Source organism: Eutrigla gurnardus (assembly GCF_963514095.1).
Source record: "Eutrigla gurnardus genome assembly, chromosome: 19".
NCBI lineage: Eukaryota > Metazoa > Chordata > Actinopteri > Perciformes > Triglidae > Eutrigla > Eutrigla gurnardus.
This window is the reverse complement of record NC_139930.1, coordinates 1,893,345-1,910,812: the sequence shown is the minus strand read 5'-3', so window position 1 is coordinate 1,910,812 and position 17,468 is coordinate 1,893,345. Positions and strand designations below refer to the sequence as shown.

At 43.5% G+C, this 17,468-nt stretch overlaps 1 protein-coding gene across 4 annotated transcripts in view; it reads left to right on the top strand.

Moving 5' to 3' along the window:
- tpm2 (tropomyosin 2 (beta)) overlaps positions 1 to 17,468 on the top strand; it is a 30,766-nt gene that overhangs the window by 6,955 nt on the left and 6,343 nt on the right. For 2 of the 4 annotated variants that reach the window (XM_084034453.1, XM_084034452.1), the window contains exons 3-8: positions 9,757 to 9,890; positions 10,289 to 10,406; positions 10,897 to 10,967; positions 12,786 to 12,861; positions 15,013 to 15,075; positions 15,174 to 15,243. In XM_084034453.1, the coding sequence (XP_083890579.1) occupies positions 9,757 to 9,890; positions 10,289 to 10,406; positions 10,897 to 10,967; positions 12,786 to 12,861; positions 15,013 to 15,075; positions 15,174 to 15,243 (532 nt within the window). Of the gene's footprint in view, positions 1 to 9,756; positions 9,891 to 10,288; positions 10,407 to 10,896; positions 10,968 to 12,785; positions 12,862 to 14,260; positions 14,337 to 15,012; positions 15,076 to 15,173; positions 15,244 to 17,468 lie in introns of all 4 variants that reach the window. The other 2 variants (XM_084034451.1, XM_084034450.1) reach the window with 1 other exon arrangement.

Here is a 17,468-nt window from a genome sequence, read left to right as displayed (position 1 = left end):
ACTGTCGAGTTTGTCTGCAACCGATTGGTCATTTTTAAATAAAGGCTTTAAAATTGAGCCTTTTCACATGTGATTAATTATAGCTTACAATTCATCTCAAGAAAGAATCGCATCACTTCAACAAACAGGTTTCTGTGCATCTTTGTTTTCTAAGATTTCTACTAATTTCTTTAGGTGTCTCAGAGTTTGAAACGGATAAATCTGAGCAATCTTGCCTCAGATTTGATGTCAAACCATTTTTTATTTTACTTAATTACTTCACTTCGGTTGTGCTCCTTCTCCAGATACAGCATCCACTGAGCGAGTAATGCATCTTGTTTAGCCCGCTGCCTTGCCTTCCTTCCTTGCCTGTACGAATCTTGGCCCCAGGGCCTGCCAGGATTCTTGTGTGAGATCTTCTGCAAAGTGGATTCTTCTTCTCCTCTTCTTCGCAGACTTGCAAGGTTTTTTGGTTCACTTCCAGATTTCATCTCTCACCGCTCGTTGGAAAAGAGAATTATGATTTGCCTATGCCAGTTTTCAATCCTCCTTCCAACTCCCAACTGTATCTTTCTTGGTTCAGGGTTCATGTCACTGTTTTCTTATTTTTCTGACTTTCCCCTGACATTCCTTCAGCTCCTGTGGGTTGATCTGCACAGTTTTAGCTGCATCTGACTGCTAATTTCTTCCCTGCATCTAACCAGACGACACTGAGTCAATAATGTTCAGTATCGTGGCCATGGATGTTCTAGTGGGTTCATTTGAAGATGTATCATGTGGGCCTTTTCTGGAGGATTTTTCGGCGTTGCGTTACCTCTGTCGTGTCGAGATGGATGACCGCTTCAGTGCCACAAACCGGTTGGTCCGGTTGGCCTCTGTTTGAAGAACCGGTTGTTTGTTTTGGTCCCTTCTGTTGTTATTAAATATATGATATACAACAAATCTGACGTGTTTGTGCATTAAAATGTCATATCCACCACTCCATTAACATTAACTCCACTGTGCACTAAAACCTGGAAGAAAATCATCTCATCTGCCATCTGCCAATTTCAAAGTCCAAAGTCCCTTTGGTAAAAATCCTGTTGTTTTTAAATGTGCTATAGATATCAAGTGTACTTATGTATTACAAAGTAATTTTCAACGCTTCATTTACTGCATTAAAACCTTCCAATGCCGGATGGGACTGGTTCTTCTTATTACTAGCTGAGTCACCGCAGCTCTCAGTCGGCAAGGGAGGACTGAGTCACGGTGGTTCAAGGGGCCAGTTGTTTCTTTGGTTTGCAGTAGTGCTATATAGCCAGTAGAGGCACTAGTGGACCAGGAGACTCATGTTAAAGACCACAGAACAAGACGTAAGCATTTGCAGCGACTGGGGCTGCGGTCGAATAGTCAAAAAATAGGTCCTAATTCCTATTTCTAACACTTTTTCTTGACCTCTGGGGAAAACATCACAGGGTTAAATAAATGTGATAGGAGAACTCAAAATGATTCAGGAAAAGACGACCGCGGTGCTCAGAGAATTTGACTGGACTTTCACTAAGCTACGTCATTATAATGCTGCTGATGATCGACAGCTGATGATCGGCACCGGTGTTTGAAATGAAAATGTAAATACAGCAAACGGTCAAACAGGAAGGAGGAGCTGCTGGACCTGAAGCCGGTCAGTGAACCAGCTGTTTATAAAACCAACAACATGGGGAAAAGTGGACGACGCACTTTTTGTAGTCCATTATTGTAGTTTCTCCAGCGCAGACGCACATCAATCACCGGTGCCGATCATCAGCTGTCAACCATCCATCCATTGTCTACCGGGGGGGGGGGGCTGGAGCTGATCCCAGCTGTCATTGGCAGGGTTCACCTGGACAGGTCGCCAGCCTATCGCAGGGCTGACATGTAGAGACAGACAACCATTCACGCTCACATTCACACCTACGGGCAATTAAAAGTCATCAATGAACCTATCCCCATCCTGCATGTCTTTGGACTGTGTGAGAAAGCTGGAGAACCCGGAGAGAACCCACACTTACACGGGGAGAACATGCAAACTCCACACAGAAGGAACCCGGACCCGACCCGGAAATCGTACCCGGGACTCTCGCTGTGAGGTCTGAGCACCACGGTCGTCTTTTCCTAAATCGTTTTGAGTTTTCCTATCGCCTTTCCTTAACCCCGTGACTTTTCACCCCGAGGTCAAGGAATAAGAGTTAGGAATAGGAGTTAGGACCTATTTTTTCGACTGTTCGACTGCAACCAGAGAATTCAAACGGCTCTTATGTGTCTTCTGTTGACTTCCGGGCCACTTCTTCAGTTAGGAACCTTCCTAAGCAAAAAATACTATTCGACCCGATTCCACCGGCTCAGTGAATTAACTCTGTTCAAAGAACCGACTCTTCGGTCGGACCGTCATCTCTACTGTGCTGTTTGTTGGAGCTGGTACTTCCAGTCTGATACCCTTAATGTTTGGTGAGGGTTACTTTTAGTTTCATGTTTTTTTTACTGAAATCCACTTCACACCGGGGCCTCTTGACGGAGCTCGGAGACACGCCTCCTCACGCCATCTAACCGGAACTCCCGTTGTTGATTCTGACGCGTTGCCAAGGAAACACCGTGACAGCTGGAAGAAACGGAGTCGAGTCTTGACAGCATGGCGACTTTAACGTCTATGGAGGCGGTGAGAAGGAAAATCCAGAACCTGCAGCAGGTAGCATACGAGGCGGAGGACCGAGCCGAGCTGCTGCAGGGGGAGGCGGACATGGAGCGGGACGCCAGAGAGACGGTAACACGTCGGAGCTAGTCACCTACTCTCTCTGCGCTCTCGCGAGAAAACGTGGTTTAATTCGGACTTTTATTCTTAGAAATCAGAAAAAGTCAGAATTCGTATTCGGAATATAGTTGGATACGCATGAATGGACATTCCCGTTAATCAACGTAAATGGATGGTCATATTTATGTGTACCGTTCCCATAGCGACTGGTTTAGCAGGCCACTTCCGTGCAAAGTAAACGATTTACGGCATGAGGGGAGGTTGTAACGACTGTCAGTGGAGCAGTGGCAGCTCGACCACTTTGGGGCCCTAGGCAGGATTTAAGACGGGGGGGGCTGCTCCATCACTGGTCTCTGCTCAGGTGGGGAAGGGGTCTGCAGGTGGACCAAGGGTGGGGTTTAAATATTTTAAAAGGGCATTGGAGTGAAGAGAACTACGTGTGACCAATGGGTGTTACGTTTGATAATAATAATAATAATAATAATAATAATAATAATAATAATAATAATAATAATAATAAAAATAGTAGTAGATAGTAGGCTACAAGAAAAAAGATGCATGGTGTTTACTATACATAAGATGGTGATGATGATGATGATGATGATGATGAAAATTAAATGAGATTCAATTGTATTGTCATTACAATGAAATGCTGTCTCTAACAGGAGTGCAAAGAAGCGCAGTAAAATGTTGAAGCTAAGGTATGGAGTATTAACAGTAATGATGTACACTTTAACTCTGATGTAAACTTTCACAAACAGAATCAGAATCAGAATTCCTTTATTGTCCCTCAACGGGGAAAAATGTTTGCCACAGCAGCCAAAGGACAGTATGTTACAAGAAACACAATAGTAATAATAACAATAGCAAAAATTAACAATATAAATTAAAAAGTGTAAAAAATAGAATAGAAATAGAGTAGACTTGTTATAAACAGGATATTGTACAAACGTGTAAAATCAGGCTTACAACTATTACATATAACGGGGAGGGAAAGGGAATAGCATTTTAATTGACTATTACAAGCAGGGCAAAGTTGGCTAACCAGATGTCAAAAACATAGGACACAGTCAACAGGTGAAAATAACATTTACATTTACATTTAGGTCATTTAGCAGACGCTTTTGTCCAAAGCGACTTACAATAAGTACATTTGTCAAAAGAAGGAAACAAAGAAACCACGACGTATCATTGCCGATGCAGTAAGAGCTAAAAATAGAACAAGTGTTAGGTCCTCATCTGAGTAAAGTAGTACTTCAAGAGCAACAGTGCTACGATCTGAGTGCTATAGGTAAGGTTTTTTTTTTTTTTTTTTTTTTTTTTTGCGGGGGGGGGGGGGGGGGGGGGGTGTTAGTCGGTCATGCTATGTCGAGTCGAGGTGAAGTCTGAACAGGTGAGTCTTGAGCCTTTTTCGGAAGATGGCAAATGACTCAGCTGTCCTGACATTGGTCGGGAGTTCGTTCCACCACTGAGGACCAGAACAGAGAAGAGTCTGGACTTTGCTGAGCGACATTTGTTTGATTTCAGCGATGGTGGTACCAGCCGGCCAGCTGAAGTAGAGGAGCGAAGTGCTCGCTTTGGGGCATGAGGTTTGACCAGTGTTTGAAGGTAGATGGGTGCCGTTCCATTGTTGGCCCTGAAGGCCAGTGCCATCGTCTTGAATTGGATGCGTGCTGCAACGGGGAGCCAGTGGAGGAGGGGGGTCACATGGGAGAATTTGGGTAGATTGAAGAGAAGGCGTGCTTCAGCGTTCTGGATACGCTGCGATGGTTTAATCGCAGAGGCCGGGAGTCCGGCCAGGAGAGAGTTGCAGTAGTCAAGGCGGGAGATGACCAGTGCTTGGACCAGGAGTTGCGTTGCATCCTTTGTGAGGAAGGTCTGAATCCTGCGGATATTGTAGAGGGCAAATCTGCAGGATCGGGCCACAGCAGTGATGTTGGGGGTGCAGGATAGTTAGTCATCGAGGATTACACCCAGGTTCCTCGCAGTTGACGACGGCAATACTGTGATGCCCTCGACAGTGACCGACAGGTCCATGCGAGGGCAGTCTTTCCCTGGGATGAAGAGGAGTTCGGTTTTATTCAGGTTAAGCTTGAGATGATGTGCAGTTGCAGTGGCGGCTGGTGATTCAATTTGTTGGGGGGGCGCAGTTACGCGTGACGGGTCAAATAGCACCTCACAATCAGAACACAACACACAAATTCTAAAAACCACCTAAACTAGACTATTGTTCAAGTATTAATACAATTAGAGAGATACTTTGGATATTGTTGACCTTAAATAAAGAGTTTTGGGACAGAATAGATAAAGAAATATAGGCTACTGTAATGAGAATAGACCACATGCTACACCATCTAAACACCAGATAATTGTTAAACTATCAATACAGTTAGAGACAGACATTGGATTGATCAAAAATGAAGAGTTTTGGGGCAGAATAGATTCAGAAAGTAGGCTACTTTAATGAAAATAGACCATATGTTATACCATAACACAGGTTAAACTAGATCATTGTTAAACTATCAATGCAATAAGAGACAGACATTGGATATTGTTGAACTATCAATAGAATCAAGGGAGATAAATTGGATATTGTTGAACTATCAATAGAATCAAGAGAGAGAAATTGGACATTGTTGAACTATCAATACAATCAAGGGAGAGACATTGGATATTGTTGAATTATTAATACAATGAAGAGAGAGACAGTATCCACTACTTGTATAGAAATTTAGCCCTCCTGTCTTTCAGGCTTGCAAATTTGTCAATGAACTTCTGATTAAAGTCTGTCATCTCATTCACAAGCTTTTTCTCCATGGATAGGATGGCTAAGGCATTCAGCCTGTCCTGTGTCATGGTGTTCCTGAGGAAGGTTTTGACTCTCTTCAGTGTTGAAAAACACCTCTCAGCCTCTGCAGTGGACATGGGTGTGGTGATAATAATTTTCAGTAGTGTGACAGTCTCTGAAAATACCTCTGACAGGTTATTATCCACAAATAACTGAAAAAGGTCCACAGCACCACAACAGGACTTGAATTCCTCCTTGCCATAGATGAGACTCAGCTCCGTCCTCAGCTTACTTCCATTCAGCATTGGATATGCCTTCAAGGTGGAGATCAGGGCAACTTCAGGGAATGAGTTGTGGTACTCTCCAAACCTGTTGGCCTGCAGCAAGGTGGCACTGATAAGGTGGTCTGTGAAGGCGAAACGTTCCTTGGTGTGTCCCATTATGGTATCACACACCTAAACAAACAGACAGACAGAGAGAGAGAGAGAGATTTTATTTTAAGAAAAAGATTTTGACATGTTCTTTCACCTACATAGGCCTACTGCAGGCAACAGTTACCTTTCCAAATATGACACTTATACGTCATTCCCTTAATTGAAAAGCCTTCACCCAAAATATATTATTAATTAAGACTATAAATCTGCTATGATAATAGATAAAAATCAATCAATGTTTTATAGCTACTATTAATGGCCACTAGGTGGCAGTTGTGTATGATAAATGAAAGTGAAATACGTAAACTTGGGATCATGATGAATACACAGCAAACCAAACATAATAGTAATCACCACAACATAATAGTAGGGAGGGATGATGGTTCTGAATGTCCTATTCTATTGCAAAATGTACAAATATTCAGGAAAAACAAAGACCACATTAAAAGGTATGTGTGTCTAATGTTTTGAGGACTAATATAGAAGACTGGATCAATTCTGATGTTTTTAAATGTGCTATATAAATAAAGCTGACTTGACTTGACTGCACTGAAAAATGGACAACAACTAATTTCTACAACAGAGACTCACCTCTGCAGCAATCCTACTGTGGTCTTCTTCCCCGAGAGCCCGGCGCTTCCTCAGCTGGTCAGAGCCACTGCTCTGCTCCACCACCATTGTCTCGATCGAATCTCTGTGAATAAAACTGATTTTGATTAGTCTTATTATTACTATTTATGACTGGTATTATAGAAGATAATATCAATAATAATAATAATAATAAAGGGCTGTTCGGTCCCTGTATGACCGGGGCAGGAGCTTGGTTCGCATTGCCGGCAGTAAGTCAGACCTGTTCCAGGTGCATGTTGGACTCCGGCAGGGCTGCCCTTTGTCACCGGTCCTGTTCATTATTTTTATGGACAGGATTTCTAGGCGCAGCCGTGGGCCGGAGGGGATCTGGTTCGGGAGCCACTGGATTTCATCCCTGCTTTTTGCGGACGATGTGGTCTTGTTGGCTCCTTCGAGCCAGGACCTCCAGCATGTCCTGGGGCGGTTTGCAGCCGAGTGTGAAGCAGCCGGGATGAGGATTAGCACCTCCAAATCTGAGGCCATGGTTCTCGACCGGAAAAAGGTGGCTTGCTCCCTCCAGGTCGGGGGGGAGTTCCTGCCTCAAGTGGAGGAGTTTAAGTATCTTGGGGTCTTGTTCACGAGTGAGGGAAGGATGGAGCGTGAGATTGACAGGCGGATCGGTGCAGCGGCTGCAGTAATGCGGTCGCTGTATCGGTCCGTCGTGGTAAAGAGAGAGCTGAGCCGAAAGGCGAAGCTCTCGGTTTACCGGTCAATCTACGTTCCTACCCTCACCTATGGTCATGAACTTTGGGTCATGACCGAAAGAATAAGATCCCGGATACAAGCGGCCGAAATGAGCTTCCTCCGCAGGGTGGCGGGGCGCTCACTTAGAGATAGGGTGAGGAGCTCCGTCACACGGGGGGAGCTCGGAGTAGAGCCGCTGCTCCTCCACATCGAGAGGAGCCAGTTGAGGTGGCTCGGGCATCTGCATCGGATGCCCCCTGGACGCCTCCCTCGGGAGGTGTTCCAGGCATGCCCCACCGGGAGGAGACCCCGAGGAAGACCCAGGACACGCTGGAGTGACTATGTCACCCGGCTGGCCTGGGAACGCCTTGGGGTCCTCCCGGAGGAGCTGGGGGAAGTGTCTGGGGAGAGGGAAGTCTGGGCGTCCCTGCTCAGGCAGCTGCCCCCGCGACCCGGTCCCGGATAAGCGGAAGATAATGGATGGATGGATGGATGGATAATAATAATAATAATAATAGACATACTATTTACCTTATGTTTTGTATGTCCTTTTGAAACTGCTGAATACATCCATTGATATGAACTGAATCTATGTTTCTCTTCTGGAGCTTGGCATAGAGGAAGTCCACATGAGGCATGATGTGATGGAACAGCTGAAGGAAAAAATTGAAGTCAGGATCCTCCAGTAGCCTAATGTAACCTCCTGCTTCTTTGTTGGTTTTGTCGTCAAAGCCACTTGAGTTTCGAATTCTCCTGAAGCATTCAACGAGGTCTTCTCTGTGCTCAAACACAGTATTGATGGCCCGGCTGTGAAAGTTCCATCTCACGTTACTGGATGTTGGCAGTCTGTGAGCCACTTGTTCATCAAGGACACTGGTCCGCTTCGGAGATCTTGAAAAAAAACTTGCAAATCCACCAAGATCAGAAAAAAAACTTCTCACTTTAGAAATGTGAGAGGTAGCCTGTTGCATTATCAGGTTTAGTTGATGTGCATAGCAGTGGATGTAGTGGGCATTTGGATACTCATCCTGCATTCTCTGCTGAACACCTGAAGTGGCACCCCTCATGACACTGGCTCCATCATATGCCTGGCAGATGAGTTTACCTTTCTGTTCATTGGGAAGGATTCCAGCAAGACGTTCACTCAATGCTGTAGCAATGGACTCAGCATTCGCAATCTTTCCTGCACTGTGTTTCTGTCATCAATGTAGCGAAGCACAAGCACAAGTTGGTTCTGGGTGCTAATGTCCATTGTCTCATCTGCCTGGATTGATAGAAAATCACTCTTCTGGGCTTCTTTGATGATCTGTTCCCTCACAACAGACAGCATACAGTCAAGGAGCTCATTCTGGACCGTCTTTGATGTCCCCTTGAACACAGTCGCGTTCTCCAGGTGCGCATTCAAGGCATTGTCAAGTGAGGCAACAAAGTCCACCAAGCCACGGAATATCCCTGGGTTAGCGGAGCTCTCACTCTCGTCATGACCACGCAGAGCCAACTCAAACGCGCCGCAGAATTTCACACAATCTACAATTCTTGAGAGGATGTGTCTATTTCTTGTCACCTCTTCGTTGTGCTTCCTGATGCCAATTCTGTAGCCTTCGTTGAGCTGCTCTGCTATGCTAAGTCTTCCAAAAAAGTTTAGCTTCAAGCTACTATCAAGGTGGCTCCGGCTGCATTCATGTTTCTTGGCTTTTTCTGTGAAATGTTTTAAGTCCTTCATCCCCGTAGTAGTCCATAACATTTCAGTCCCAGGACTTTGAAATAACACGCAGGGGAAACAAAAAAACGCATTACTTACTGGACATCCAGCTAGCCAATTCCGCTTAGCATACATATTTGAGGAGAAGCTCCTTGTGTACGTCCTCCCACGATCGGTAGTCTGCTGCGAAATGTTTAAATCCGGACAGTCGGGTCCCAAGTCCTCCATGTGATGTGACAGAACCTAGTGATCTGGTGTATAGTGAGAACAGAAGCGGTCCTAATACTGAGCCTTGAGGGACACCCGTGTCCAGAGAACAGGGTTTGGACATAGAGCCATTCCATGTGACCTGAAAGGTGCGATTTGTCAGGTATGATGTAAACCAGGTGAGAGCAGAGTCAGTTATGCCAAGTTCTGCCAGAGTGGATCATCACGTCTTTGGTGCTTCTGGACTAACTTTTTCTCTTTCTTTTCTTACTCTGAAGCTGGTTTGGCTCAACAGTCGCTGGTCCCAAAGGGCTGGTTGCCTGTTGTTTTCACTACTATTGTTTGTTTTTATACATTTGTTTTACTTTACATAACACATTGGTTATGAATCACATTCAGTGTTTCACTGGAAGAAGTCTGTCCCAGGTGTGACATAGCTGGTAATGACAGACGGTGGACAGGGACCTGGACTGGTGTCTCATAAAAACATCAAGTCAACACTTGGATGGTTAAATCTGAATTGAGCATAAATGTGTGTGTGTGTGTGTGTGTGTGTGTGTCCCTGCAGGCCGAGGCAGAGGTGGCGTCTCTAAACAGACGTATCCAGCTGGTGGAGGAGGAGTTGGACAGAGCTCAGGAGAGGCTGGCTACTGCTCTGCAGAAGCTGGAGGAGGCTGAGAAGGCTGCAGACGAGAGTGAGAGGTGAACAGCTTCAGTGATTCCCTTTGTGTTTCAGTTAGAGGCAGGGCTCCAGGATCCAGGATCAATGACTGGATCTGTGTGTAGAAGGAGCTCAAGACATCAGGTTGTCTACTGCTGCCATGGAGCTGAGGAGTTCTTAATGGATTCAGAGGAGCCACAGCTCATTTTACCAAACTTGTAGGAGAGTAACCTTTGACCTTTATTTAAGCAAAATGTTTCCTGCTGCTCAAGAGGCAAACAATGTCAAAATAAAAGAGTCAGAGGTAGTAAAGAGATAATAACATGAGAAGGCAGATTAAAAATCAGGACAGGATGATTACAAGAAACATTGCCGACTGTGATGTAGGTAGATGTGACAGTTAGATACCGAATTAAACATGGCTCCTGTTGTCACCCAGAGGAATGAAGGTCATCGAGAACAGAGCAAGCAAAGACGAGGAGAAGATGGAGATCCAGGAGATGCAGCTGAAGGAGGCCAAACACATCGCTGAGGAGGCTGACCGCAAATATGAGGAGGTGGGAGAGAATTCCTGGTTCTGTTTTCATAGTTTCACACCATGTGTTGATATTATACACTCATTCTGAAGGTGCAGTATGTGCACGCTTTAATTCTTCAGGAGCAAGAGCACATGAAGTCAGGGGTAAAGGCGTGTGTTGTCATTGCAGACCAGCAGGAAGACAACAGATGATGTATCAGACCATCAAAACATTCAGCTCAGATATGATGATGCAACTATGTCACAGCAGCAACACAAGTTCAACTGAAAGTAATGAACACTAATGTGAATTCATTTCTGTAAGAATTTAGACTTTGGTGAAGGGCGGGTCATGACTTTATGACCTGGACGTGAGACTGACTTGAGACTCTCCTATGATTATACTCTACATGGTTAGTAACATACTGTGTGTAGTGTAGAATTGGACAGAGTGCACAGTGATAGCTCTAGTCAGTGTAATGATTCATGATGAGTTAGTTGAGCGTGTGCTGACTGCTGAATGTGTGCAGGTTGCTCGTAAGCTGGTGATCCTAGAGGGAGACCTGGAGCGCTCAGAGGAGCGTGCCGAGGTGGCCGAGGCGTAAGTCAACACCTGCACCATGAACACTCTCCATTATTCATGTTGCCATAGTAGACATCATGTGATCGCAACTAGGGCATCATGTGATCTTACACATTCACTCTTCAGTATGATCCTCTAAGGAAGGGTAGCACCAACAAGGATTAATTTAATCCACGATCAGTTCTGATCAGAGGAAATAGCAGCTGTAAGTAAATGCAGATTTTTAATGAAGTAGATTTGAAGATCTCTGTTTAGTAAATCCAAATTGAAATCCAAATAGAATAGTTAAACATTATTGAGATGCTTGCTTACACTATTGAAATAATTAAAAACATTTGTGTGGTGCCTCGACCTAGTAAGTAAGCCTTATAGTATAGTAGTATAAAAACAATAATATCATGTCTATATTTCATCTGTTCATAGCATTGATGAGACACATAGATGAAATCTCATAGGTAAGAGACAACGGAACAGAAAATAATTCATTATAATTAATAATAATAAAATATAAATAATAAAATAAATACAACTAATAATAATAATATTGGGTAACATTTAAAATCAATTAAAATACCACCTTTGGGCTGCTCAGTGTTCCTCTGAACTCTGCTGTGTGGCATAGCGCTACAACGGTGTCTCTTTTTACAAAATATCACGGTTTTGCGGAACCAGAGGGACGGATACGGTGCAGCAGGCCATGTGACGTATTCAATGAGCGTCGGAATTCCGATTAGCCCGTGGCTTCAAAACAACTTTGAACTTTTGCTTGTCTTGCATATTTACACGACTCTTCAACCGCAAGCAAGTTGTTGTGCATCATAAACATGTTGATGATACAACAGCGGCCTCGTACGAGCAACTACAGGCTTTTTATCATCTTCAGATCGATGTTCTGAGCTTGTTAAATGCTCCGGTGGCACGTCGCCTCATAACGCATCTTCAAAACGTCGATTTAAACAGACACAATGTACTGCGTGGCATCTTCCCCTCCCGCCTCGACTGAAATGTGATCTCTGTCACCTCAGACACTCACGATCCGTTTAGAAACACAATATTATTTTAATCACTGCCTAAAAGCGAAACAAGTCAGATTTAGTGCTGTGAAGTTTTAATTTTCCAGAACGTGTTATAAGGACAAATGCTAGTTCAACTGGTTTGCATAAATTAAATTTAGCCATGTCAACCGAACCGAACCGATGGAAACCGGAAATTGGCCCAACCCTAGTATCTTGCCCAAGGAGGACTACTCGCTCTACCCCTGAGCCACAGTCAATGTTAATGTTGATGTAGGTGGCCGTTTAAAGAGACATGATTTCAAGTTAAACCATGATCTAAAACTGAATTCTTGTTGGTGCAGCCCAGCCTAACTTGATATTGACAGTCCTGATTGTAAGTGGTGCATGGACTCATAAACTGCAATTAATGATTTTATTTTTTCCATTAATCTACTAACATGCAATACAACTCAAAGATGCTCAGTTCACAATAGAATAGAATAGACAACCAGCAAATCCTCATCTTGAATTTACGTTTGGCATTCTGTCATTTATAAATAACTGCAACGATGAAGCAATTATTAAAATGCTGTTGTGTTATTTTCTGTTCACTGACTAATTGATCATTCACTAGCTAACATGTTGTTGTATTGGAGCATCATGTTGCCTGAGGCACATAACGACTCCCCTTACAGAGATCTACTTGATGGTGTTGTCATGTGATGCATGTCTGAATACACCTCCACTGCCTGTATGGGACCTGTGACTGTGTGTTGTTGTTTTATGGCTGCCGTGCCCACTGTCCCCCCTCACCCCAAACCTCCCGGACTAACCCCTTCAGGAGAGTGAGGGAGCTGGAGGAGGAGCTCAGACTCATGGACCAGAATTTGAAGTCCATGATGTGCGGAGAGGACGAGGTACTGACTGTATGAACTCCACCGAGGTCTAACGCTTCTCCTCTTACTTCTCCTTCTGCAACTCCTCTCTGTCTTCTGTCCAGCTTATGCATGTCCTCAAGCTCTACTTAATGGATGAGTCGGCATATATATTCTATGATGTTTTCAACAAGTCCAAGCAAAAGACAAAAACCAACAATGCATTTAAAGTAACAAAATGTTTGTGAGAGGGAGAAACGTCACAGATCCCCACTCAGAATCAAACCAGGGATGTTGTGGTCACATTGTCTGTGATAAATGTTCACTTCAAGTGTCCTTTTGGGCAGTCTGGTCTTCTAAACATGATGCTCCCACACAAAGATGTCATTGTGAATTACATTTCGAGGGAAACATATTTTGTTGTGGATCACAGTGGCTCTTGACAATCACAAATTAGTTTAAACAAGTCCATAGAGACTTGTTCTGGATGGGTCAAAAAACACAGGACTGTCACCAGGAGACTGATCTTAGTGTCCCGTTAGAACCAAGTAGTTTTGTTGTGTTTTTGTTTTGTTACAATTTCATAGTAATTTTAATCCAAACAATGAGGGTTTACTTGTAGTTTAGTTGTCTCAACCTAACTATGTAGTTTAGCCCTCTCAAACTAACTATGTAGTTATGTTGTCTCAACCTAACTATGTAGTTTAGTCATCTCAACCTAACTATGTAGTTTAGTCATCTCAACCTGACGTTTAGTCGTCTCAACCCAACTATGTAGTTTAGTCATCTCAACCTAACTATGTAGTTTAGTCTTCTCAACCTGACGTTTAGTCGTCTCAACCCAACTATGTAGTTTAGTTGTCTCAAACTAATTATGACGCTTAGTTGTATAAATCTAACTGTAGTTTTGTATAAACCTAACGTTAGTTTAGTCGTCTAAACCTAACTATGTTTTTTTGTTGTCTCAACCTTACTATGTAGTTTTGTAGCATTTTTTTGTTTTGTTTCTTAACTACATGTTTTCAAACTGAGACCAGGAAAATCCAGAAAAAAATATTTCCCCTGGAAACTGAGAGTGTATTTTAGTTGCATGAGAATGTGATTTTGTAGGAGACGGTGCTGTTTTAGGAGAATGTTAACTTTGAATGGACAGGCAGGAAGTACTGGGAGTGGTGTTGGTTCAGGTCTGCATGGGGCTTACTGGAAACATCTAATATAACAACAGACTTACTGTTGAAGTTCTGGTGAATCGATCTTAATCTGCACCATCCAACCATGTCTACATGTTCTTACTCAGAGTCAGATAATAACAGATCTAGTCTCTGAGTGAGACCGACAGAGACATGTTGGTAACATTGTTGGAGGGGCCAGGCTCTGCTTTCCTGCCTTTCGAATCACTACTCTTTCTTTTCTTGCTTCTCCTCTCTCTCACCTTGCTCAGTAAATCAGGTGACCTTGAGGAAGAGTTGAAAAATGTCACGAACAACTTGAAGTCTCTGGAAGCCCAGGCTGAGAAGGTATAGTAGGAGCTGAGGGGCGTCGAGCTACAGGACAGCCCAGTTAAACCAGTTCTAACACACACACAGAATCCATCATGTCCATAATTAAAGATTCAAAAATCTGACTGGAGACAGACTCACCTAACAGTAGTAAAACAGGAAACACACCCTTTATATTAAATGATGATAATATGACCAACAGGAAGTAGGAAACTTTTATTTTATTTATAACGCACTTTACGTTTCTACTTTAGGTAAATAATACACTGACAACGTAGAAGAACCTCATACCTAATTCTGTCCCATTAAGATGTAAAAGGAAAACTAGGGAACCAGTAAAAACATTTTTTTTTTATAATGCAGTTTTATCCAGAGGGTTCGAAGTTAGAGTTCATCATAAAATACCTAGAAGACTACAGGGTTGTTCAACAACCTGCCGGCTTCTTTCGAGACGATTTGACTTTCAGAAAAATGCTGACTATAATGAACACAATATATAAGTAGTTAAAGTGACACAAGAACAAGGTTGAAATGTCCCACAATGTTAATGTTTATTCTTGTGTATAATTATTCGGCCTCTCTTAAATACTCAGTAATACTGCAGTGTTTACAATTTATGGTGTCTTTTTCCGTTTCAGAATTTCCTACTGGAGCCGTGTATGTATTTTAACACCACTTCATGTTTGTGTTTCAGTACTCACAAAAAGAGGACAAATATGAAGAAGAAATTAAAGTTCTCACCGACAAACTGAAAGAGGTGAGACTCCGTTTCCTCCTCCATGTGAAGTGAATGCACCACAGCACTGATACTATTGTCTGGTTTTGTCTCATACTGTCCCCTGGTTTGTATCCCAGGCTGAGACCCGTGCAGAGTTTGCTGAGAGGTCTGTGGCCAAGCTGGAGAAGACCATTGATGACCTGGAAGGTAACATGTCTGCTGTGAATCCTGTTAACAAACAGCTTCACTAACTCTTCTGAAGACTGGTCAGACAGCAGTCTAAATGATGGCATGAGGCCGGTGATGCACTTTGTATATTTACACACTAACAACGGGTCAATTCTCAGAGGTCATTATTTTTCTGCTCGTCCCCTTGATGAGTGAAGGCCTGTAACCGTCCTGCTGAGCTCAGGTACCCATGAGCCTCCAAAATAACGTCCACTCATCTTTTCAGTGACAGTGATTATGTACAGATGGCAGTTCATGTGTGCAAACGGTATACACACAAATGTCCACAAGATGTCCATGTGCACCTTCACAGACAGAAAGCATGTAAATATCATGCAGCTGTGTGGATGAGGAAAGTCATCCTTTACCTTGAACACAGTGTCCATCTGGGTGACATCAAGCTTTTACCCGCTTGTTTGAAGAAAAAACAAATGTAGGCTTCCTGTGAGGTCTGTGTGGTTCATGTAACTTCAGGTCAGGGCAGAAATGATGCTTCACACAAGAATGCACAACAAAAGGTGAATGCGTTTATGAAAATGGGAGGAGCTAAGAGTAAAGTTTAGTGATGATTGGTCTAGTGGTTATGGAGTTATGAGTATTGTTTCCAGAGTACGCCTCTTTGATGTTCATTATTATCTTCAGAATGAAAAAAGATTCTACAAAACCTTGAAGACCTTCTGATCAGCTCGGTCCCGTAATGAGACCAGAAGATGTTGGTGGGTGGATTGTAGTGGTCCAAGAGGCTTTTTGGTAGAGCAGACGGATCTGCATATGTGACATTTCATGTCAATCACAGTTATGGTGTGGGGCGTGTCCAAAATACCTGTAGGTGACACTAGCGTCCATTTTTTTGGTGCCCAAATAGGAGAACCATAACATAGAAAAATTTTCACCAGGCAGAATGACGAGCCATTTTTGCAAGTTTTGGTAAATGCTAAGGCCCCAAAAAGGCGATTAATTTGGCACAATTATAATATTTCCTACAGTTTCAACTGTGGTCGGTGCTCGGGCCCTGATTATAAAACAGTAGTTATTGATAAAACTATCCTGCAGTACATTAAATAGTAAACATTCACCTCATGAAAATATCACTTACATTAATGATAATATCACTAAATATAGTCCAATATAATATATTACACCACTGTCTGCCTGCATTAATGAGGCAGGACATACGTTCATATTATGCTGATACTACATACATTTACTTGCATGAGTTTTTGGTGTGATGGTTGTAGTGGTGGTGATGGTGATGATGGTTGTGGTGGTGGTGATGGTGATGATGGTGTTGATGGTTGTGGTGGTGGTGATGGTGATGATGGTTGTAGTGGTGGTGATGGTGATGATGGTTGTAGTGGTGGTGATGGTGATGATGGTTGTAGTGGTGGTGATGGTGATGATGGTTGTAGTGGTGGTGATGGTGATGATGGTTGTGGTGATGGTGATGATGGTTGTAGTGGTGGTGATGGTGATGATGGTTGTAGTGGTGGTGATGGTGATGATGGTTGTGGTGATGGTGATGATGGTTGTAGTGGTGGTGATGGTGATGATGGTTGTGGTGATGGTGATGATGGTTGTAGTGGTGGTGATGGTGATGATGGTTGTGGTGATGGTGATGATGGTTGTGGTGGTGGTGATGGTGATGATGGTTGTAGTGGTGGTGATGGTGATGATGGTTGTGGTGATGGTGATGATGGTTGTGGTGGTGGTGATGGTGATGATGGTTGTAGTGGTGGTGATGGTGATGATGGTTGTGGTGATGGTGATGATGGTTGTAGTGGTGGTGATGGTGATGATGGTTGTGGTGATGGTGATGATGGTTGTAGTGGTGGTGATGGTGATGATGGTTGTAGTGGTGGTGATGGTGATGATGGTTGTGGTGGTGGTGATGGTGATGATGGTTGTAGTGGTGGTGATGGTGATGATGGTTGTGGTGATGGTGATGATGGTTGTAGTGGTGGTGATGGTGATGATGGTTGTGGTGATGGTGATGATGGTTGTAGTGGTGGTGATGGTGATGATGGTTGTAGTGGTGGTGATGGTGATGATGGTTGTGGTGATGGTGATGATGGTTGTGGTGGTGGTGAAGGTGATGATGGTTGTAGTGGTGGTGATGATGATGGTTGTGGTGGTGGTGATGGTTGTGTCGTGGTGGTGATGGTGGTGATGACTCTTGAATGTTCAGTTTCCAATTAACATTCTTG